This window comes from Rhinatrema bivittatum, chromosome 8 (genome assembly GCF_901001135.1).
Source record: "Rhinatrema bivittatum chromosome 8, aRhiBiv1.1, whole genome shotgun sequence".
Taxonomy (NCBI): domain Eukaryota; kingdom Metazoa; phylum Chordata; class Amphibia; order Gymnophiona; family Rhinatrematidae; genus Rhinatrema; species Rhinatrema bivittatum.
In genome coordinates, this window is record NC_042622.1 from 102,780,990 (window position 1) to 102,806,643 (window position 25,654).

At 43.7% G+C, this 25,654-nt stretch overlaps 1 protein-coding gene across 2 annotated transcripts in view; it reads left to right on the top strand.

The window, feature by feature from the left end:
• Positions 1-25,654, top strand: part of GARNL3 (GTPase activating Rap/RanGAP domain like 3) — a 706,353-nt gene that overhangs the window by 137,618 nt on the left and 543,081 nt on the right. The window contains exon 1 of one of the 2 annotated variants that reach the window (XM_029613070.1): positions 11,331-11,743. The exons of the other annotated variant lie outside the window; for it this stretch is intronic. Within the exon in view, the coding sequence (XP_029468930.1) occupies positions 11,688-11,743 (56 nt within the window). The 5' untranslated portion in view covers positions 11,331-11,687. Of the gene's footprint in view, positions 1-11,330; positions 11,744-25,654 lie in introns of those variants that run through there. 2 annotated transcript variants of the gene reach the window in all.

Below are 25,654 nucleotides of genomic sequence, written 5' to 3' on the forward strand. Positions count from 1 at the left end.
TTTACAAAAAAATTTAAATAAATAAATAGAGGAGATGCAGATGGGTGTATTGCAGTGATCAGAATGGTAATGGGGAACTGTGGAACTGTATTACTTACAAGGGTTGCATGAGCATGGAGGCAGAGCTTCTATTCCAAAAATATTCAGTCTATTCAGGACATTTCAATGGAGATTCACAATATCTCCTATTAGTCCTATTTAGCTGTCTTGAATAGACGGTAAGCTCTATTGAGAAAGGGTTATCTTTTATGTGTATTTGTATAGTTCTGCATATATCTAGCAGTACTATACAAATGATAAGTTGTCATTCCAGTAGTAGTACATTCCTACCAGACTTTCAAAATATCTCCCAAGATAGCTTATGAAAGTCGACCACCCTTCGTAAGGCTATGACTATTTGTTCCACTTTTACTAGGATGGCCCTGTTATTCTGCCTCAACATTTACTGAAACTCAGTTACGCTACACGGTCCAGGTGTGGAATACTCTGTATATCAAATGTGCCAGGAATGCGCAGACCAAAATAATTCATTTTGGGGTTTTTTTTTTACATTTGTTTTTCAATTCATTTTAATGTTTATTTCAGTTTAGTTTGTTTGCTGAACCGAAATAAACATTAAAACACCTAAACAAACAAAAACCGAGACTCCTGGGCTTCTGCTACCACTTCCAGGGTCTCCTAGGACCTCCCTGGACCCCTTCAACTCCCTTTGTCCCCACCAATTAGCTGGAGGCAGGGGGCGAGGGTCTACCCAGCTGGGCTAAGCCAAAGCCAGCTGAAGCATCCTTGGGCTTCTCCGACCCCACCCCTGTAAATGATCCAGGGCCTTGGACCTCCCTTGCCTCCGTTTAACCCTTCCATGTGGGATTTGTAGCAGAAGAAAGAGGCAGGAAACATCCTCAATCCCTCCTGCTCTACTGAGGTCCCTCGAAAAATAACGCCTGCCGGCCCTGAGACTGGTACCAAGTTGACTCAACAAAAAGGTACTGATCCCATGAATGGTCAGCGCTATTTTCTTGTACAGCTCTACAAACCTACAGTTATACAGGAAAATGGCACCAGAAGTTGACCCCAAGACTGGAGACATTTTGTTGACATCAACCTGGTACCAGTCTCAGGCCTCGACAGTGCCATTTTTAAAGGGATGCCAGGGGAGCAAATGAGAGGGGATCAGTCCTGCCCCTTTCTTCTGCTATAGATCGCCATAGAAGGGGTAAGAAGGTGGCAGGGGATGGCAGGGGTTTTACAAAATTCCTTGGCAAATAGTACATGAAGTTTGCTAATAACGAGCATGATTTATTTTCCAGGTTTTGTGATCCAGTAGGGATTTGGTGTATTTGAAATGGAATGAATTGAAACTGGCCATTTCTGGTTCCGATTCCATATTCATTTCAGATGAATCTACAGCCCTAAAGTGTGCAGTCAGTCAGCCACTGCACAATACAATAAGATCTTCTGGTCCCACTTGTGCTATGACTGATGGGCTGCTCAAAAATGCCCTGGAAGTTAGTTTATATGTTTCTGTGCTTAACAGGATTGCCAGCTTTGAAATTAAGACCAAGCACTAGGATTTAGTAAAATTTTGTCATTCAATTAAAAAAAGAGAATCCCAGAATGAATGTGCACATTGGAAACAGACTAAATTTTGTGGTCAGGCATGTTCCCTTTTATTGGACCAACATAACAATCCAAAGATGTTGCAATACGCGAGCCTTTGAGAGCACCTAGCTCTGCCTTACTTTATAATAATAAGGAATATAGAAAATTTCAGAAAGGGAAGTAACATATTGATGCTTAGTGGTTAGATTTAGGGCCCATAATTGCAGAGTTCTGAAAGAGGACCTGGTAAATACCTTTGGGCATGGATGATTAGGCTGAATTGGGAGGAGACATAAAATAGGGGGAAAATTCCACAGGTACTTTGGAATAAAGGCTAATGCCACCAGATCCCAGGCTTAGTGCTGACTGAGCTGGAAACCCAAAGAAGCAGGAGGAAATTTCTGAGTCCAAAAAAAAGAAAGAAGAAAATATCACAAATGCATTATATATGCAGTAACAGGAACTGATGATTAAAGATCTAGCATGTACACATTAGGGATGTGAATCGTTTTTTGACGATTTAAAATATCGTCCGATATATTTTAAATCGTCAAAAATCGTTAGGGCCACGATACAATACCAATTCCCCCGATTTATCGTTAAAAAATCGTAAATCGGGGGAAGGGGGAGGGCAGGAAAACCGGCACACTAAAACCCCCTAAAACCCACCCCCGACCCTTTAAATTAAATCCCCCACCCTCCCGAACCCCCCCCAAATGCTTTAAATTACCTGGGGATCCAGCGGTGGTCCAGAACGGCGGCGGTCCAGAACGGCCCCCTCAATTAAATCCTGTTGTCTTCAGCCGGCGCCATTTTGCAAAATGGCCGCCACAAAATGGCGGCGGCCATAGACAAAAACGATTCGACGCAGGAGGTCATTCCAGACCCCCGCTGGACTTTTGGCAAGTCTTGTGGGGGTCAGGAGGCCCCCCCAAGCTGGCCAAAGTCCCTGGGGGTCCAGCGGGGGTCCAGGAGCGATCTCCTGCACTCGTGACGTCGGGTCACAGGAACCAAAATGGCGCCGGCGCTACCTTTGTCCTGTCATATGATAAGGACAAAGGGCCACCGGTGCCATTTCTCTTAATGCAGCCATGGCCAGAGAACGGGACATCGCGCCAGGACCCCTCCCCCCCCCACTGGACCCCAGGTAATTTAAAATATTTTGGGGGGGTTCGGGAGGGTGGGGGATTTCTTTTAAAGGGTCGGGGTGGGTTTTAGGGTTGTTTTGGTGTGCCGGTTTTCCCGCCCTCCCCCCTCCCCCGATTTACGATTTTTGATGATAAATTGGGGGAATTGTTATTGTATCATGGCTCTAACGATTTTTGACGATTTAAAACATATCTGACAATTGTTTTAAATCGTCAAAAAACGATTCACATCCCTAGCGGAAACTATTCTCAAGATCAAAGTTGTAGAGCATATAGAAAGACATGATTTAATGGGACACAGTCACCATGGATTTATCCAAGGGAAGTCTTGCCTAACAAATCTGCTTCATTTTTTTGAAGGGGTTAATAAACATGTGGATAAAGGTGAACCAGTAGATGTAGTGTATTTGGATTTTCAGAAGGTGTTTGACAAAGTCCCTCATGAGAGGCTTCTACGAAAACTAAAAAGTCATGGGATAGGAGGCGATGTCCTTTCGTGGATTACAAACTGGTTAAAAGACAGGAAACAGAGAGTAGGATTAAATGGTCAATTTTCTCAGTGGAAAAGGGTAAACAGTGGAGTGCCTCAGGGATCTGTACTTGGACCGGTGCTTTTCAATATATATATAAATGATCTGGAAAGGAATACGACGAGTGAATTTGCGGATGATTCAAAATTATTCAGAGTAGTTAAATCACAAGCAGACTGTGATACATTACAGGAGGACCTTGCAAGACTGGAAGATTGGGCATCCAAATGGCAGATGAAATTTAATGTGGACAAGTGCAAGGTGTTGCATATAGGGAAAAATAACCCTTGCTGTAGTTACACGATGTTAGGTTCCATATTAGGAGCTACCACCCAGGAAAAAGATCTAGGCATCATAGTAGATAATACTTTAAAATCGTCGGCTCAGTGTGCTGCAGCAGTCAAAAAAGCAAATAGAATGTTAGGAATTATTAGGAAGGGAATGGTTAATATAACGGAAAATGTCATAATGCCTCTGTATCGCTCCATGGTGAGACCGCACCTTGAATACTGTGTATAATTCTGGTCGCCGCATCTCAAAAAAGATATAGTTGCGATGGAGAAGGTACAGAGAAGGGCAACCAAAATGATAAAGGGGATGGAACAGCTCCCCTATGAGGAAAGGCTGAAGAGGTTAGGGCTGTTCAGCTTGGAGAAGAGATGGCTGAGGGGGGATATGATAGAGGTCTTTAAGATCATGAGAGGTCTTGAAGAGTAGATGTGACTCGGTTATTTATACTTTCGAATAATAGAAGGACTAGGGGGTTTTCCATGAAGTTAGCAAGTAACACATTTAAGACTAATCGGAGAAAATTCTTTTTTACTCAACGCACAATAAAGCTCTGGAATTTGTTGCCAGAGGAGGTGGTTAGTGCAGTTAGTGTAGCTGGGTTCAAAAAAGATTTGGATAAGTTCTTGGAGGAGAAGTACATTAATGGCTATTAATGTGCTAACTTGTTTACTGTATCGCTATAAGGCGAAATTGAAGTTAAATGTAAACCGGTATGATTTGTATCTCTACAAGAATATTGGTATAGAAAAAATAAATAAATAAATAAATAAATAAATAATCAATTATACGTAGGGAATAGCCACTGCTATTAATTGCATCAGTAGCATTGGTTCTTCTTAGTGTTTGGGTAATTGCCAGGTTCTTGTGGCCTGGTTTTGGCCTCTGTTGGAAACAGGATGCTGGGCTTGATGGACCCTTGGTCTGACCCAGCATGGCAATTTCTTATGTTCTTATGTTCTTAATGTCACCAATAGCTCCTGTCACATGGTAAGGGCAAAGGGCCATTGGCGCCATTTTGATTAGTAGTAGCCGACGGCCCGAGAAGGGGAGATCGCTCCTGGGCCCCCACTGGACCACCAGGGACTTTTGGTAAATCTTGAGGGGGGGGGGGAGTCAGGCAACTCTTGGGGGGTCAGGAGGGTGGGTGGTTGCAATTAATTATATTTGAAGGGTTGGGGTGGGTTTGTGTTTTTTTTTTGTGTTTTTTTATATGCCCTTTCTCACCCCCAAAAATCGATAAGAAAACCGCATGAAATTTTGTGGGTTTACCTATCGTTTCGTCAACCCCTCCCCCCCCCGAACCACGAAGAAATAGGAAATATCATCTATATTTCCAATTTCGTCGCAAACGAATGCACATCCCTACTTGTATGATCTTTATCCTGTTTGACTCTATACCCTCCCGACATAAAGTGCCACACCCCCACCAAGTTGATCCTCCCAATCATTGCGATATAATTTGTACCCTGATATAGCACTGTCCTTCCACCAGGTCTCTGTGATGCCAGTTATGTCAATCTCATTTACTGCTAAACACTCTAACTCTCCCATCTTACTTCTTAGACTTCTAGCATTGGCATACAGACATTTCAAAGTGTGTTTTTTGTTTGTATTAACAACCTGCTTTTCAGTTGATTGGGATAATTTGGAAATCTTTAGCTCAGGTGATGTTTTACATATAGGCACATGGATTATGTTTTATTTTATTGGAACCTCTCTGTTGGGATGCTCTAAATCACCTGTTCCATTAATATCCTTTAAGGATACAGTCCTCTGAAACATGCACTGAGCTTTCCCCCTTTTCTAGTTTAAAAGCTGATCTATCTCCCTTTTTAAAAGTTAGTGCCAGCAGCTTGGTTCCACTCTGGTTAAGGTGGAGCCCAGCCTCTCAGAAAAGTCTCCCCCTTCCCCAAAGGTTTCCCCAGTTCCTTACAAAACTGAATCCCTCTTCCCTGCACTGTCTCATCCACGCATTGAATCTCTGGAGCTCTGCCTGCCTCTGGGGACCTGCACGTGGAACAGGAAACATTTCAGAGAATGCCACCCTGGAGGTTCTGGATTTCAGCTTTCTACCCAAACTCCTAAATTTGGCTTCCAGAACCTCTCTCCCACATTTTCCTATGTCATTGGTGCCTACATGTACCACGACAGCCGGCTCCTCTCCATAACTGCCTATAATCCTATCTAGGTGACACGTGAGGTCTGCCACCTTCGCACCAGGCAGGCAAGTTCCAGACGGTCCTCACGTTCACCAGCCTCCCTGCTATCTACATTTCTAATAATTGAATCACCAACTATGATGGCCGGCCTAACCCTTCCTTCCTGGGCAGTAGCCCTGGGAGACTTGTCCTCAGTGCGAGAAGACAATACATCACCTGGAGAACAGGTCCTTGCTACAGAATCACTTCCTGCTTCACCAGGGTGATGTTCTCCTATTGGGACACCTTTCTGATCCAAGGCAGCACTGAGGCTGCCAGACTGGATTTGGGACTTGGCTACTATGTCCGTTCTCATCAACGTACCTCTCTGTCTGCCTCAGCTCCTCCAAGTCTGTTACTCTAGCCTCCAGAGATCAGACTCGTTCCTTGAGAGCCAGGAGCTCTTTGCACTGAGTGCACACATACAATCTCTCACCGGCGGGTAAAAAAATCATACATGTGACACTTAATGCAAAAGACTGGAAAGCCCCCTCTTGCTGCTGGACTGCTGCCTTCTTAATTTTATTGAGTTCCTAGTTATGTTTAAGATACTAAGGGAGTTAGAATTAGAGTCCTTTAAATTTACAGGTGAATTTACTAATTAATCAGCTAGTGTCCTACAAAGGGATGATTAAACTTTCAATAAGGGCTGGTACAATAGTATGATTTAGATAAGAGCCTTATTGATTTTTAATGAGAAAGTGTCTCTTGCCTAAAAATCAAGGGTTGAGTGGGTGGGAAAGACAGACACTAGAATTAACTATCTCTGGCTTGCTTATTACTTCAGACACACACAAAGTCTACAGAATATATCCTACTATTTCACCTTTCTCCAAACTTTTATAAGTCCAAAGATTTCACAAAGCTATACTTACCAATCCTCTTTAACCACTATTAAATTGATCTTCACTCAAAAAATTGATAATGGCACATGCTTCCAGTCCTCTTCTACTGCAAAGGGTGTGGGGCCTCTGGAAGCTGGAACTGTGGAATTCAATCCCTGGAAAGCTTGTGGTGACCTCTGGACTCCTCTCCCAGGGGATGCTGGGAGCAGTATCAGATGAGCCTTCCGGTCTTCTTCTACTGCCCCTTCCGGTCCTCTTCAAGTGCTTGAGATTTAACTATTCTGCATAATTTTGTTTCATCTGCAAATTTGATCACCTCACTCGTTGTACCCCTTCCAGATCATTTATAAATATATTAAAAAGTACTGGTCCAAGTACAGTTCCCTGAGGCACTCCACTGTTTACCTTTTTCCACTGTGAAAGCTGACCATTTAATCCTAATTTCGGTTTCCTGTCTTTTAGCCAATTTGCAATCCACAAAAGGCCAGCACCTCCTATCCCATGACTTTTTAGTTTTCTTAGAAGCCTCTCAAACTAGAGCATAACAATTTATCAAAGAACATTCTTCATTCCCTTCCAATACACTGGTAAGCCATGGTAAGAACCAAATCCTGCAATTCGTAACACTTAAACATCTCTCCCAACTCTACCACTACTCAGCTCTGTGACTATTTTTTCAAAACTTATGGGTGCAGCAATTTCTCTACTGGTCCTATGAGTTTTGAAAATGATGCCCAGGGAGCAGAGCAGTGGACCAGAACTGGGAGAGATGCATAGGAGCCAGGAGCAAAAAAAGGGTTGATGCCCTCTGCTTCACTTGGGGAGAAGGGGTGGAGTTTGAGAGAAGCAGCTGGGGGATGGTGAGAAGGATGGTAGCAAAAGAGAGAGAAAATGATGAGAGGTGCTGGGGAGTGATCAGGTTGGCATCCAGCCACTCCAGTCATAGTGTAAGATCGAGAGAGGCAGGTGTGGGCTCTACTTACTTCCCTGGCATTTGTTTCCCTTCAGTCAGAGGCTGGGACCTCTTCTCACACACTGTTTTAAGCAGCATGTGGAAAAGAACTATCAGGAGTTTGCACTGAACATTTTTTCATTTTGTTTTCTGTTTCATTATTTTCTTTTTCCATTTTTCACTTCATTTGTTCTTTGCTTTGTTTCATTTCATTTTGAAACAAATGAGGAGAAAACCCCCCCCCCCAAATAAATCCCCCTAAACAAAATAAAAGTAAAAATATTGGGTCTGCCCTGCCCATTTTCCCATTGCCACTGCTCCATAACCCCCCACAGGATCCCCAGACTCTTCCAGACAACCTGCCACCAATCATTTACACTATCCGCAGGTCTAAGGGGCAGAAGCTTTCCCTAGTTCTTCATCTCAGAATGGCTCTGGTGCCTGCTCCATTTTGTGGTATGGAGGTATCCCCGTACCTCCCTAGCTCCATACAACTAAATGGCTCTGATATGTTTTTGTAATGATGTGAACCCTGGCCAAGATGAGAGATGTCTCAGCGACATAGGACACAGCTGTATGAAGGAGACTTTATTATGAAGGAAGGAAAAGCAAGCCCGCAGGCCAGGAGATGTAAATAAGTACAGTTCTGAGCAGGGGGGTATACCCAGGGTGATACCACTGATGTGATGATCTGGTAGTGGCCCACAGAGCGCGGTACGCCAGGAAGTCCCTTCAGTCGAGTAGAGATTACCTCAGAAGTGCAGATCCGGTAGTGGCTCGCAGAGCGTGATACACTGAGGAGTCTGTACTGAAGATGATGATGATGAGAGGACTGAGGTGCAGGAACCCTGAAGTGGATCTCGTAGTTGGTGCAGCAATACCCTGCAGCTCAGGGTTTACTGGAACAACTTCACTGAAGAGGAAATGGTAGTGGCCCGAGGTACGCGGTATACCGCAGCGAAACTTCAGTAAAACTAGTATTGTTGAAGTCTGTAGTAGGTACTCACAAGTGGAAGTTCCAGGAAATGTCCCAAGAAGTGAGTCAGATAAATCCCAATGCAGGAAGGCCCTCTGAGGAGCGGATAGCCAGGAACGCGGAAGGGCCACCAAGGAGCAGGTACCCAGAGTGTCCAACACCAAGAGCGAAGTCTGGAACTGGAAGCCCAAGAGTAGAGTGGATTCAACAATGAGGAAACTCCTTGCTAACTCGTAGTAGCAGAGGGCCAGTCAGCTTAAGTACAGCAGCGAGTTGACGTCATCCGGAGGGGACGCCCCCGAGGTTCCCGCCATGACTTGTGCGCGCTCGCGCGCCTTAGGTGATTCCAGAGACAAGATGGCGGTCAGCAGCACCCACGCCGTCCTGGGGACGCCGGGGAGGTTGGCACTGGCTGGCGGAGGCTGCCATTCTTCCTAGGATTGATGGTGCAGGGAAAAAGGAGGTGAGCATGAGAGGTTGCAGCCATCTGCGACCGACGGGCGTAACAGGTTCTGACCTGATGGCTGACTGGCACCATTTTGAGATGGAAACCTGAAAGGACAGCAGCAACAGGGGATCACTTCTCCTCCTTAGACTCACCATTGAAGGTAAGTGATTATTTGGGGGGGGGGGGGGGGGCAAGAGAAGGAGCCACCATATTTTGAAAATGAAATGAAAACAAATGAGGTTTATTTTATTTCATTACATTTTCAAAACAAAATGAAACTTCCCATTTTGTTTCAAATGAAAATACATCCCTAGTGTCTATTAATATGCCATAATCAGATTTTTGATATCCAGTTATTACATCTGTCTTCAGTTAGCAACCAGAGATTTGGCAACCCCAAAGCAGAGCGTCAGTGTTGGAATTGTGGACCCTTGGGCCAAGGTGGAGTTGGCACAACCTGTAGGAAGGAGCTCTGCAGGTTCCCTCCATTGGCAGGCAGAGTTGGATGAGGCAGACTTCCAACTGGAGCTTTGCCTATACCAGCTCACATTTCCCTCAGGCTGAGTCTTTGGGTGCTGAGGCTGCAGGTCTTAGGTGGTCGGGAGATCTGTAGAGGTCACTGGGTAGTAGGCGAATCCAGTAGCAGGCTGGGGTCATTGGCAGGTGGTGTAGGTGGCATTCAAGGATGTCCAGGAGTTAGGCAGCAGTCAGTGGCAGGCGACATTCAAGGATGTCCAGGAGTCAGGCGGTGGTCAATACCAGGTATCCATCCAAGAGACAACCATGGAGACTGATGGATAAAACAAAGACCATAGGAACTGGAGAACAAAGACACTGGAACTGAAGAACAAGACCCTGGAACAGAAGAACAAGATATTGGAACACTAGAACTGAAGACGGGGAACGCTGACAACATGCCCTACTCGCAAGTAGGAGGACCTTTTGCCGAGGCACTTTCCCAATTAGAGGGGAGACGGTACATGCTGATTCTCTGCACCTTAAACATTTTCAGGATACAATTGATGTGTGATTGTTCTCATATATATTAAAGATTTACTAATAGAGCCCCTGAAGTAGCCCCAATGTGGGGGCGAAACTTGGCCTGATTCATACTCATTTTACAAAGAACACGTCTCCTTTAATAAAAAGTTGTAATCGGATATCTTTGGCGTCTAATCCATTTTGTTGCCCTCATGGTTTTTTTATATAGCCTACCCTCCTGCTTTGTTGGGACATCCAGAAGGACCTTTTATAGGCCTGAAGGATGATGTCATCAAAGGGTGCCTCCAGGTCTTTTTTGCCGCGTGCCCTTTAAATCTAATGCTGTTGGGTGGGCGCGTGCCCTAGGAGGAGGAGGGCCAAGCAGTGCTGGCAGCATCTTTCAGTGTGAGTTGTTAGTGGCGTCCTGCTGCATTGAGATATAGCATCCTATTGCGGTGGAGGGAGAGGCAGCCTGGTAGCATCGAGGAGCATTGCAGGGGACCCAGCCCGTGGGAAAGTGTGGCTGTTCACGGGAGGAGCCTGTGGACTGGCAAATGCAACAGAAAGTGTTGAAAACATCACAGGATTTGGTGGCTCTGGGGATAACCATTCTCTCCCATTACCCAAGTCTCAGCAGCGATCATTCCTGGAATCCCTTGCAAAGTGTCCCTTTTTTTTTTTTAAGTTTTCTAATCTAGAAAGCTCAAAGGGAGTAGATTCATGAATAAAATTAGGAAATATTTCTTCATGGAAAGTGTGGCAGGTGCATGGATCAGCCAAGGGAAAACCTAGAGATCAAATGTAGTCTATGACATTCCAAAAATATGAAAACTAGACAGGCTAAAGGTCCTTAGCTGCCATAATATTCTGTTTCTATGTTTCTTTCCCTTGATTTTCTGCATGCTAGCGTTTTTTTTATTTTTACATTTCAGTTTCTATCATAGATTTAATTATTCCCAGGTGGCTGAAATTGAAATGCACTGTCACTGTAAGTGCAGGAACTCGGGCTGAGCTCTGTGAGGTCCTGTTGACTGAGCACTTTGCCCTGTGCCAAGTAAGGGTCAAGGCAATGGCACGAGCAGGGTTCCCAGGCCAGGGAAAAGTAGGGACTGGAGCCATGGAAGGTTGGCAGAGAGGTGGATTGGGGGGGAAGGGGGCTGGAGGCAGCACACAGGGTGAGGTTACAGGCAGCAGAGGGCAGACTTTAGTAGCTGAGTGCAGGCAGCTGTGTGAATATGTGACAGCAGGGACGGGTCTGTGGTGCAGGAGACAGCGCCAAAGAGGGTGGGAAGACGGTGAGAGAGGGCGGGCTACAACAGTCAGAGATGTGATATGAATGTTGGACAGCACCAGATTAAAAATTCCAGGCTAGCGGCAGCTCTGCTTGCAGTTCCCTGCTGTTCATGTCCCTCCCAGTCACATTCAGAAAGAAATCTCCTCACTCCCCTCCTTCCCGCCCCCTCCCCAGCTCTTCCTCACTTCTTCTTCCCAGACCTCCATGTCTCGCAGTCCACAGGTGCATCCAGGCAACCAATGACAGAGAACAGGAGACCTGCAAATACTTGTCATTAAGAGAGAGAGAGAGAAGGGAGGGAACAGCAGCACAGAGAAGACACTGAAGGGAGTTATAAAAAAAAATTGTGCTTGCAAGAGGAATGGGAACTGAGAACTGCCTGTAAATTTCTTTGCTAAAAGGGGGAGGAAGCTCATGCATGGATTATGGATATGAGCAGTGCCGATGCAGCTTCCACCAAACTGCTGAGCTTCACACAACGGTAAACACACACCTGCAGTATTTTTGCTCCGTGTAACCCAAATGGCATTGTGTGCAATCAGCTTTGGTACTGTAGACCAGCTTTGTGCTTGTGTTGCTTTATATGTCTTTAGGTAAAAATTAAATCAGGTTCATGCCCTGGAATGTTTTATTCGTCAGAGCTAAAGAGTTTCTGTGGAAGACTGTATCTGTATGTGATATATAATTTCACTGTCTTCCTCTCATCAGCTTGCTCTAATGTGTTTGCTCTGGATGCAGACGGAAATGTGCGGCTAATAGACCCATCTGGTTGGGAGCTGTGAATGTGTCTGGTGCTGTTACTTCTTGTGAAATGCAGCCGGGGGAGTGAAAAGTATGCAAAATACAATGTTTATTTTCCTTGAGGAGTGTGGATTAAACAAATCAAAATATGTATGGCTTAGTGTTCCAGCACTGGGTGGATTTACTGTCCTTTAGCATTTCTTTGCCGCAGTTCCTAGGACATAGTAGAATTTGCTGCCTACCTGCCAGGATCAGGGAAGTGTACAGGTATGGTACAGGTGGAAGTGACAGTCGTAGGCACACCGCGCCGGTGCACCTTCCTTCCAGACTTCAATCTAAATAAAAAGTCTGTTTCCTTTAAGGAAAAAAAAAAATGACAATCCCTCTCTCCCCTCCTCCCCCTTGTATGTTGTTCGCTGTTATATATTGTAATAGCATCGAGCTCAGTGGCTTTATTAATCAGACAGAATGTGGTCCAGGTAGGGCGGCAATAAGATGTCACCATAGGTAGGGGGGTTGCTGAGGTGCCAGCACTCAGTTTCAGTTCTTGATTAGGGCTCTCGGAACCCTGTGATTGATTTACGGATGGCGTAGTTCATGGTTGCTTTGTTGATACTGGGTGGTATTATTAAGTATGGAAGGATAAGTTGAAAATTGTCAAAATGAAACCATTTCAAACTATTAAAAAAAAAAAAAAAAAAATGAAAAGAACATGAAAAAGCCAAACTGTAGAACTGAAAATTTGTGTCCTAAATGGCACCTGAGAAAATACTTGGCACAAAATCTCTCTCTACTGATAGTGGTAAGTTTTTATTAATTAGTAGTTGTCATGAAATAACTTTTTTATTCACCTGCTTTTGAGAATAATGTTAATAGTAGTTGCATTAAAGTCTTTTTTTTTTTCAGTTACTGCATTTTGTTGTGTGGTAACAGGGGATTCCAAAGCAATATTAAAAATGTATGGCTACTGAGCTGAAACTGTACTTGTGGTTTAAACTTGGGTCAGACAATAAGAACATGATCCGGGGTTTTTTCTTCACCAATACTGCCCATCTAGCATATGGTGAGCAGACAGTTACATGTCCTAAGCAACAGGTTGGGCCACTTTTGGTTTTATCTGCTCTTGGGATACTGTTGCAGTAACTGCATAATTATACTGGCAGCAGGGCAGCAAGGTCTCCAGCCCCCCCCCCCCCCCCCCCCCGCTGCCTGATCATCTGTTCTCCATTAGGCTGGACCACTTTGATTTGTTGAAGGGAAAGGCACTAGCCACCCTGAAATTCACTGTGCCCCCTTCTGTACAAACATTTCTGGAGCTGCTGCTGACTGGCTGGAAGACCAGGATTGGTTAAGGTTGTTGCTTAACATAGTGGCTCTCCACCTGGCCAACCAGTCCCACGTTCAAGATATCACAGTGAATATGCATGAGATATTTACGTGCACTGCCTCCATTGTATGTAAATATATCTCCATGTATATTCATTGTGGATATCTTGAAAGCCAGGCTGGCTGAGTGGGTGTGGGTTGAGAACAATTGACTTATTAAATGGAGCTCTCTCGTCACCTTAAGGCAGGGCTTCCTAAACTTGATGCACTAATCACACAGCCAGTCAGGTTTTCAAAACATCCACAATACATAAGTATGAAATTTATCTGCATGTATTGGGTTTCCAATATGCACACATTTATCTTATACATTATTTATTGTGGATATCCTGAAAACCTGATTGTACAGGCTTGGTAATCCCAGTTTTAAATTTACTTAATCATTATCAAGCTTGTGTTTCAAAGAAAAATGTGAGCAAAGAATTGTGGTTGTTATGTTAGTCCACTTGGCTATGGGAACACACAGGCCTGGCGCGACTGGGTGTGCATACCGTACAGTTGCACGGGGCAGCACAACCGGAGGGCGATGGGCTGGCGGCAGCAAGAGAGGCCAAGAAGCTGCTAGTGAAGCCTAACACGCCCAATATATGCAGATAAATTTCATGCCGAAGAAGGAGAGAGGCTGCTGGTGCTTAACCCGCTGGCAGCCAAAGAAAGAGAAACGCTGCAGGCCACTGGCGCTCAACCCGCCAGCGGCTGAAAGTGAGAGGCCCGGATCTTCTTTGTGTGTGTGCCCATGTATATCTTCCACTTCCCCCCCCCACCCCACCCCCACATGAAGTAAGAAGGTCAATAGGCTGTGGAGAGCTCATCCCACCATGGCCCAAAGACAACAGAAGGCCTGCGGGGCCATGGTGGAGCTCATCCCGCCACGGCCCGAAGACAGCAAGAGGCCCGAGGGGGCCATGATGGAGCTCATCCCACGATGGCCTGATGACAACAGGAGGCCATTTGTGTGAGCTTGTATGTGTGTGTGAGTGAGAGCCAGTATGTGTCTGACAACCTATGTTTGTGTGCATGTGGGTATGACTGTGTGAGAGCCTGTAGCCTGTGTGTCTGTGAATGTATCTGTGTGAGAGCCTGTGTGCTTCTGGGTTTGTGTGCTTGTGAGAGCCCATGTGTCATATATAGCTCTCACAGGCATGCACACACAGACACACACAAACACCACGCACACACACAAAAACACATAATGTATCTGTGAGGGAAAGAGAGCCTGTGTATGTTAGAGAGAGGGAGTGTGTAAGAGAATGAATGTGTTATGTGTGTGTGTGTGTGTGTGTGAAAGAGAATATAAAATTTGTGCGGCCCTACCTTCCCCAATTCACGACAATCTCAAGGTGATTGGAAATCAGAAGATCACAGGTTGGGAGAGCAGATGATTTTTTAATCCTTATTAGTTCTAATTATTGGGTGTAATTTGATGATTCTGCTCTTTTGAAATATTTATTTTTGGGGGGGGGAATAGAACATTTTTTAGTTACTGGATTTTTTATTCATCAGATGTTTAGAAAATTTTTTTTGGTGTTTGGGAAATTTTGAATATTCTTTATATTAACTGGTTTGAAATATTTATTCATTTTATGAATATGATTTTACTATTATGATGTTTTATATTTCTTAATTTTATTATTTAATGTTTTATGAAGAATGGTAATGTTTCTGTTTTTCCTCTGCTTATAGAGGCTGGCTTGTATGTTCCAGTACAGTTCTTCTCAGCATGTTTCTGTTTATAATGTCTGATCTCTTTATTTTGTATTTGGTGAGGGTCTGTCTGTTTTTTGCATCTGTCACCGAGATGCGGTATTTAGGTGGGGTATTTTGCTGGCATGTAATTTCTGTGTAGGGATCTATAGCATCCTGGTTTCCTAATAAGAGTTATATTGGTGTTCTAGGGCCTGGTGTAATATGTGAGGTGATGCCTTTTCATAGATAAGGTTGTTAGGGTTGTTTTGGTATGGGAGGTTTACTATATTGTAATGGTAATTATGTTTATTCATGGCTTTCTGAGAGCCAAGCTCACACCCAATATGCAAAAAAAAAAAAAAGTCTAATTCCATAGGAGTTCCAATTGTGGTTTTTGTAGTTTTCTGGCTGACACCATAGCAGTGCATGTAAATATAATATGCATGTTGTGTTATTATTGCCTCAGAAGACTGTACTTTTGAATATTCTTTTTCATGTAAAATTTGTTATAAATGTATAATTTAATTGTGTGTGTCTGTAAAATATGTGTGTGTGTGTGTGGGGGGGGGGGGGGGGGGGGGAGTGGAGTGTGTGCAAGCCCTAAGGTTTGCCTAGGGTACCTCATACCCTTCCCTATCCATACATTCTGGGGGGGACGGGGGACATGTCAGTTTTTAAAAATAATAATTGCAGGATGGAGCTGGACTTTATTTGATGAGTCTGGGACATACATTGAATGAATCGGGGGGGAGGGGGAAGCATAGTAATTATTTTTCACACAGGGCAGCAAAAAAGCTAGCACCAGCCCTGGGAACACAATGGTCAAAAAACAAGTTATATTTGCCACCTTTTTATTGGAATAACTTAATACAACTGTGACGAGCTTTCAAGAGTTATCTTCTCTTCATCTGGTGCATTTCTTCATCTATAGAGTTTCTCCTGCTATTTTACAATGAAAACAGCACAGTGTCAGGTATATTCACAATATACACTTTATGAGGATTAAAAACCCGTGTTGGTTGCATAGTTGCTCTGCTCTCATAGTGAAACATCACATTGATTTCCATCTCAGCTGAGTCCTTACTTTATTTAGACAGACAGGAAGGATTCTCCCTTTCTGAAAGTTAACTTTCAGAGTCTTTGAGCTGCCTTAGTGGTGATGTGGTAAATCCCTCGACATCCTTCCTCTTATTAGGTGCACGCTAGCCCTATCATGGTTTAAGCTGCGTGGAATGAAATAAAAAGTGTTGGTGGTTCCATGCTCGCCTTAAAAGAAACATTGCTATGGATGGGAAAAGGACATCCATACAGAATTAGCAATAATGTACAGTGGCTTACAAAAGTAGGCCCCACCTGCAAAATCTGACAGAGGGATTCTTAATTCTAGAAAAGAATGCCCTGCAAGATGATCATTCTTGGTTTATGCACCTGTGGTTAATTTTGCAGTTCCTTTCTGAAATTACACAAAATGAAACAAAATGTTGTGCTATTTTATCATGCATGTTGTTTTGCAAATAGCTTGCATAATCCCTCTTTTCAAGTCACTACATTGGCTCCCTATCCATTTCTACATAAGTTCAAGCTTCCCTTATTCACCTACCAGAGTCTTCACTCTTCAGCTCTTAACTACCTCTTCTCTTTCCCTGCATTCCTCCTTGTGAACTCAGCTCAGACAAGTCACCATTCTTCTCCACCGCCAACTCCTAACTCTGTGCTTTCTACCTTCCTGCCCTGTATGCTTGGAACAACATATGGTGTAGAAAGGTACATTATGGGGTAGATTTTAAAAAGGTGGCTGATGGGGATCACGTGACTCAAGATGGCAGCATAGTGGGTTGCTTGGGTGTCTTGCTCTCTTACCTGATTTTTTTTTCCTCATGGAATATGCCACATTCGGCCCGCAAACACAGGGCAAGGGAGCTTCTAGCCCCTGAGACATCCTTGCCCCAAGTGCAGGCGGGGCCGATGGATGCCCATCAGGTCAGAGAAACCGTGGAGGGCTCGCTGGGAGTGGAGCAGGGGGAAGAAGAGCCTGCAACTTCCCCTGAGCTGATAACAACATTATCTCCAGTTGTAAGATCACCGCCCGAGAATCCAACAGAGGCCCAGCCCCAACATCGTTGGAGGGATCGGAAGTCGGTGCCCTGGGTGAGTCTCTTGTTCAGGAGCCCTCGCTGTTGGTGGGAGAGGCCTCTTTGTATCTGGGTGAAAATGCTGCTCCAACTGCCTTAACCCAGGGTTGTGAGATAGAACCCAAATATCCTCCATTTCAGTTAATGGAGTTGGTGAGGCCTTCGGAGTTTAGCCTTGAAACAATTTGGGAAGCAATTAATATATTGAACAGTAATGTTTCTTCGCAAGTTACCAATATTTCTAAAATGGTACAAGAAGTGGAGAAAAGACTGGGACTAGCAGAAAAAGATTTGGGTGAAGTTAAAAAGATTCAAGATTCACAAAATACAAAAATTGAAAGTTTAATTCTTACCCAATAAGAAATCATAAAAGAAAATAATTCATTCAATTTCAAGTTGGAGAATCTAGAAAATATGGCTCATGCTAAGAATATACGCTGCATAACTTTTCCGAAGATTCTATATATTTCTCCTAAGGATATCTGGAAAAGATATCTAATAGAATCTTTAAAGATTCCAGAAGAAACGTTTCCTATAGTTGCTAAAGTGTATTACATGCCAACAACTAAGAAGGTTACAGCTCAGGAAGAAGATAAGGCTCAAGTGAAAGAGTTAACAAAGATGAATAAATCTGATTTATTGGAACAGTTGGATAAAGAAACAGCAGTGTCATTTACCTTGATTGTTATATTTTTACTTGATTTAGACAAGGAATGGATTTTCAAAAAGTACTTTCAACATCGAAAGGAACGTTTTTTGAAATGTAAAATTCTGATGTTCCCAGATCTATCCAGGCAGACGCAGAAGCGCAGGAGCCAATTCCTGTTATTAAGACCTAGAGTAGAGCAATTGGGAGCATTATATATTCTTAAATTTCCATGTAAATGCTTGCTAAAATATCAAGGGCTTTCATACCAATTTTTTCTTCCCTCTCAATTAGTAAATTTCCTTATTAATAAGGGGTAGGATTTGGGCCAGCTTCCAGGCTCTGGTTAAGGAAGCATTATGAAGCACAAATTGATCTTGAAATAATGTAACTGAGAGGTAACCGCTAAATTTCTTGAGCTATTTCCTTTGGATTGTGGATATCAGGAGTCATGATTGGTCCCTATAGTGGTCTAAAATGTAACACGTATCATTTTGTTTCCAAAAAATAAAAAGTTTTTCCTCCATTTTGATGTGAAATTTATGCCTGAACATGTGTTTTTGCATCTCAAGTGTGTTTGCTCGATAAATATTGTAAAATGATTGATCAATAAAAAATAAAAAAATAAAAAGATTTTAAAAAGGTACGTGTGCTACCCGGCATGCGCACATCTACACCCGATTTTATAACTTGTGCGTGCAAGTTATAAAATCAGGGGTCGGCACGCGCAAGGGGGTGCACAATCGTGCACCTTGTGCGCACCGAGCCACGCTGCCTTTCCCCGTTTCCTTCCCCCTAACCTGACCTTCCCACCCCTTCCCCTAACCTTTCTTTCCCCTAGCCCTACTCTAACCCCCCCCCCCCCCCAACATTTTTATTTTAGTTGCGTGCACTGGCAGGCTGCCGGCATGCGATCTTTCGACACAGCAGCGATGGCCGCTCTGTTGCAGGCCTCTGGCCTCGCCCCCACCCCGCCCCTTTAGTAAAGCCTCGGGACTTACATGCGTCCCGGGGCTTTACACGCATCGCTGGGCCTTTTTTAAAATAGGCCCGGCGTGCGTAAGACTGGTTACACGCGTAAATCCTCTGGATTTACGCACGTAACCTTTTTAAAATGCAGCCCTATGCTTCCTCTTTAGGTGTATTCAAATACAGTCTATAAACTCACTTTTTGAGGCTGCTTTTAAACCTTATTCCTGGATTATCTGGTTCACAGCATAATTGATTTTAACATTTCCTTAATAAATGAAATTCCCAAAGTCTCTTTTGCCCTGGATGTTTGCCTTGATTAGATTGTAGGCTCTACAGAGCAGGACTTTCTCTTATGTGTTTTGTGTACATCGAGTAGTGCTACAGTAGTGCTAAGTAGTAATAGTACTAAATCATTTTAGCGTACTCTATTTGTAAAATTTACTGTAAACCATGCTTACTAATTAAAATGGTACTCTAGCATCCCTTATGGGGTTGTTGATGTTTCATTATTGTTTTATCTGAGCATACTCCAACTTTAGCTGAGTCCCTCTTTGAAGAGTTTTGGAAGAGGCAAGATGTCATCTCTTTCCAGCATGCTGCCTTAGAGAATCCCTGCTCCCTGTAGAGCATTTTAAGCTCCAGGGAGGCTAATTAATTAATTTATTTAAAACATTTATATCCCACCTAGTCATAGTCCTAGGTGGGATACAACATTACATAATCATAAAACAGATAATACCAAACAAGATTTAAATACCATCTAATTTTATTGGACTCCTCTTACTGAGGCATGGCACAAATCATCTTTTTGTCCGTGCCATGAAGTTGCATTGATCCACTGTTTAGTGAAATCTTGTATTATATGAGCATTATTCCTGATGTTGGATGATAAAAGTACATCAGACAGAATTAACATCTTTTGATTCCCTTGCAGTTTGGGATTAAATTGATCTCTGAACAGTTATCTCCTAACTGGAATCTGTCTGTTGTGTTAAATGTATGCATGAGAGCACGGAGTATGAAGTATGGAGAGACCAGTGAGGAAGGCACCCCCAAATTCTAGCCCTTGAGATATCCTGCTGATTCTGGAGACAGTGTAGTCAGGTTACACACACTAAAATGAATGGTATAAATTTGTTGCCAGAGGATGTGGTTAGTGCAGTTAGTGTAGCTGGGTTCAAAAAAGGTTTGGATAAGTTCTTGGAGGAGAAGTCCATTAATGGCTATTAATCAAGTTTACTTAGGGAATAGCCACTGCTATTAATTGCATCAGTAACATGGGATCTTCTTAGTGTTTGGGTAATTGCCAGGTTCTTGTGGCCTGGTTTTGGCCTCTGTTGGAAAAAGGATGCTGGGCTTGATGGACCCTTGGTCTGACTCAGCATGGCAATTTCTTATGTTCTTAAACAAAATAAATAAAAAACGATTTAAAAGGGAATGAATTAAAATTAAAAACAAAACTGTGTTTATATATATATATATATATATATATAGAGAGAGAGAGAGAGAGAGAGAGAGCGAGAGATGAAACAAACATTTTCCAATGCACACCTCTAGTACACCGAAAGGAGTGGAAAGAATGAGACATGATTTAAGGAACCTTGAACAGTGGTTGAAGATATGGCAACTGGGATTCAATGCCAAGAAGTGCAGAATCATGCATCTGGGGTGCAGTAATCCAAAAGAGCTGTATGTGATGGGGGTGAAGGGCTGTTGTGCACGGAGCAAGAGAATGATAGTGTCTAGCGATCTAAAGATGGCCAAACAATGTGAAAAGGCAATAACTGAAGCCAGAAGAATAATGGGCTGCATAGAGAGAGAAATAACTAGAAAGAAAAAGGAGGTGATAATCCCCTTGTACAGCTCCTTGGTGAGGCCTCACCTGGAGTACTGTGTTCAGTTCTGGAGACCGTATCTCAAAAGGCACATTGACAGGATGGAGGTGGTCTAGAGAAGGGCCACCAAATGGTGGGTGGTCTCCATCAAATGACTTATGAGGAGAGGTTGAAGGAGCTAAATATGTATACCTTGGAGGAGAGGAGGTGCAGGGGAGATATGATACAGACCTTCAGATATTTGAAAAGTTTTAATGATGCAAAATCAACAACAAACCTTTTCCATTGGAAAGCAATCAGTAGAACTAGGGGTCACAAAATGAAACTTCAGGGAGAACGACTCAGAACCAGCGTCAGGAAATATTTCTTCACGGAGAGGGTGGTGGATGCCTGGAATGCCCTTCCAGAGGAGGTGGTGAAGACAAAAACAGTGAAAGATTTCAAAGGGGCATGGGATAAACACTGAGGATCCCTAAAGGCTAGAGGATGGAAATGAAGAAATGAGTGTATGGTGTATGGGGTAACTTGCTGGTGTGGCAGTTACTACCCTTAACCAATAAGCCTTCATACTGTTGATGCTACTCCATCATTGCTCTCTGCTTCAACAACAGTGGGGAAAGAGGAAAAGGGGAATTAGATTCAGACAGCAACCAACAAGGACATTGAATTTTGCAGTCTGGAAAAACAGATAAGCATGGGGTAACTTGCTGATGCAGCTGTTACTACCCTTAACCAATAAGCCTGAAACTCTTGATGCAACTCTAGCATTGCTCTCTGCTTCAGCAGCAGGAGGTAACAGGGGACTGGACTCAGACAATTTGACGGTCTGGGACACTGATAAATATGTGTGTATGGCACAGCAGAAACTACCATAAGCTTGCTGGGCAGACTTATGGACCGCTGGTCTTTTTCTGCCATCATTTCTTTGTTTCTATGTTAGCAGTAAAGGGCATTTAATGCACTATCACTAATTTAGCATAAAGTCTCTGAAGATTAACTTTCATAAAGGGAGAATCCTTCTAGGGCACAGGGAGGCTAACTTTTTTAAATAACCCTGTGCAGACCCATGTATGCAAGTATATGGATGCGTAGAGATCTACTACAGTATTTCATAACCTGTGTGTACCAGGTATGCATAGATTATAATTGCAATGCATAGAACATGCATACTTCTACCTATTTGATAAACATACATTCATATATTTTATGTGCGAAAAGAAATATAACTTACTCAAGTAAAACCCCGATTTATACGCGAAAGTCGTTATATTTTAAAACATATGTATGTATTTGAAATCACCATAAGAACATAAGAACATAAGAAATTGCCATGCTGGGTCAGACCAAGGGTCCATCAAGCCCAGCATCCTGTTTCCAACAGAGGCCAAAACCAGGCCACAAGAACCTGGCAATTACCCAAACACTAAGAAGATCCCATGCTACTGATGCAATTAATAGCAGTGGCTATTCCCTAAGTAAAATTGATTAATACCCATTAATGGACTTCTCCTCCAAGAACTTATCCAAACCTTTTTTGAACCCAGCTACACTAACTGCACTAACCACATCCTCTGGCAACAAATTCCAGAGCTTTATTGTGCGTTGAGTGAAAAAGAAATTTCTCCGATTAGTCTTAAATTTTCTGATACCTCCACCAGTTCACCCAGTCCTTCTCCAGGTCATTAGGACTATTCCGAGTCTTCACCCTGAACTCCTCCCAGTTCATCCAGACCTCCCACCCAGCCAATATCAGACAACACATGACTCTATCAATTATGTGAGATAACTAGCAGGTGTATATCTTCTAAAGGGTCCGGCCACGCACGTATCCCCCGATACATGCCAAAGTGCCGGGCCTGAACAAAGGGCAGGCCAGGGGGCGGGGTCTAGGCAGGAAGGAGAGGGGGGAAGGGGGCCAGGACAGCACCATTAGACATTGTCCCGGGAAAGCACACGCTGGCAGCTGACCGGGGTGCAGAAGATACTTCTGCTTCGGAAGAGCAGTAAGTATTTTAATGTAAAACAAGGGGTTAGTTAGGATTAGTTTAGGGGTTGGGGAGGAGAGGGGAAAAGGGAGAAAAGGTAGATAGTGGTAAAGGAATGTTCCCTCCCAGTCTGCTCCTTAATTGGAGCAGACTGGGAGGGAACTAGGCAAAATCCCGATCGCGTCACCAAGCATGCAATAGAAAGTCCCCCCCCCCTTGCGCGCGTGAGTTGCGGACCGTCCGCACATGCACATGTGGATATTGAAATCTGGCACGCATGTGCGCACAGATATCGCATTTTATAACCTGCGCATGGCGACGCGCACATGTTATAAAATCAGCGCGTCTGTGTGCGCGTGCCGGGAACTGCGCATGGTGCTTTTAAAATCAACCCCTAATTGTACAGATTAATGTGTACACGAAAGCAAAAATAAGTGCAGATTTTTGATGTTTAGAAAATAGCGTGTATACGACTACACACTACTTATGTGCTTAGATAGTATGTTTATTTTACACGCATATTAATGAAAGGGGAGGAGTCTCAAAAGTAGTGACACTGGATAATCATGAATACAAAATGTGTCATTTTCCCAATGAACACTGATTTATCTTAATCATCTTCACGTAAATGTAAGTGAGAAAAACTATTGATAACAACGGGTTGGCACATCAGCATAAAACTGCTGCTCCCGCTTGAAAATTGATGGTAAAGCCAGGGCCGGTGCAAGGGTATTAGGGGCCCAAGGGGAACCTTCTGCCTTGCTCCTGCCACCCCCAGAGAAAGCAGGGTTCAAATCCCACTTCTCCCACTGGTGATCCTTGTGAGCCTGGGCAAGTAGGCTCTACACATTTGCGCCCATTGAGTGTGTGCTTCTCTGGGCCAAGAGCAGGATGGACGCTGCTTGCGGCTCACCGAATCTCTACTCTTCTTTGCCGCGAGCGGGATAGGCTCTGTGCGTGGTTCCACATGGCTGCTTTTTGGCGCCCCCTAATGGTCTGCACCCAAGGCGACCACCTTGTTTGCCTAATAGGATGTGCCGGCCCTGAGTATAGCAAAGAGAGTATCCTTCATTTCTTCCCCTGAAACTGGCTGGGCCTTTGACATGGGGAGAAATGCTAGGCAAATATGAGTTTAAAATTGGAATCTCATATAAATACCCATCTCTTCTTCAGAAAGACATTTGTGCACTATTACTAATGAACTGGCACCACATGACTTCTTATACTTTATCACATCAATTTAGAGATTGATTTAGGGTTTTGCCGCCCCTAAGCACTGTTGCTGCTGTCTCTTTTCTCCCCCCTCTCCCACAGTACAATCCGACAACAGGGAGCAGGAGGTCTAAGGTATAGCGCCACAGATTGCTGTGGCAACTTGGGGGTAGATTCTGTGGCAAAAATTGAAAAATCCTGAAGCACTTTAACAAACATTTTCTTCTTTTATATTTTGTTATAAAAATTAAGTAATTTTCTAACTGCTTGTATCTGTATAATTTTTATTGGGTGAGGAAAGGGATCTTAAGTATCACAGGGATGAGAGAAGAAAGGAGGAAAAAAAGGAATGAGCTGAGGATATGGTAGGAGGACTGGGGAGAAGAGGTAGAAAGGACTGAGAATGGAGAGGATGGGAGTTGGGGAAGATTGGGGAATGGGGGAAAATCAGGGATCTAGGATGGGAGAAAAGGAAGTAAAGGGAAGGAGGTTCTGGAATATGTTGGAGGGTGGGTTCCAGAATTTGGAGAGAAGTCAGAGGATACAAGGTTCCAGAATCTGGAGGACAGAATCTGAGTTGAAGGGAGAACCTGAATTGTATTTGGAGGGAGAGGCAGGTGTCCCTACTGTGTTCTTGTCCTGTTTCCCCTTGCATTTCCTCTCTAACCTCTCAATCTGACACACACACACACACACACACACACACACACACACACACACTAGCACCACTCCCTACTCTTTCATACACAAACACTTCCTCCCCCCACCCCAGCTAATCCACTCTCATCCCCGCCTCTCTTCTTGCCCCCCCCTAATGATCTCCATTCAGTCCCTCCTAACCTAACCAAAATGATCCCCCTTTGCTCTGGGTGCTCCAGGTTCATTCTCCTCTCATCCTGTTCACTGCATGCTAACTGGAAGGGAGGAACTGGATCAGGAAGAAGAGGGCTATTCTTTACTGAGTGACATTCAGCATAACAGGAAGGCAGTAAATCTTTAGCCAGCCTACTGTTCCTTCCCTCTAACCCCTGATGTTTGCCGCCTTAGGCATAGGCCTAGTGTTCCTATTGATAAATCCGGGCCTGCATCAATTGACACTTTGTGAACGTGCCAAAACTAGACAGTTGTTCCTGCCAGAAAGTCAGGTTGTGCTTCAGTGGTTGCTGATGAAATCTAGGCAGGCCTTCAGCAAGGATCTGTCAAAATATATGTAGCAGAAGTATACAGTATATAGAACCTCTGTGGCAAGAAAATCTTGTCATGAGTAATGACACCCAGATACAGACAGAACCCCTCTGGAGTGAATCCAACAGAAATCTAATCAGTCTTCTTTCATGAAGTGAGCAATTAATGGAAAGACCTCACTCCTAATTCACTAAGATCAAAGTTTGCCTTGACTTGTAGATTAGACAAAGAGAAACTATCATATTTCTGCATTCCTGGTAAGTGTACAAGAAAAGGATAGTGCATTTCATGTCCCAACCCCAGGTGCTCTGCCAAAAAGATAAGGCCAAAGGTCAGCAAACTTTACAATGGAGCAACGCAGACCACACAAAGAAACTGCTATGCTAACTATCTTTTCATGAACAGGTGCTTCTCAAAAAAGACCAGTCTCACTGCAATCACAATTCAAACTGAACACAAATAAGTGTAACCCCTGTTCTGTTCTGATTTTGGAGCTTAGAGGGCAGGGGCACACAGGGTTCGGGGGCCACTTCTTTATCTTTTCTCTCAGTCCCTTGGCCCAAAGTGTCAGGGGGGCTCTCAATAACAGTTCACTTTCAACATTAAGGGATG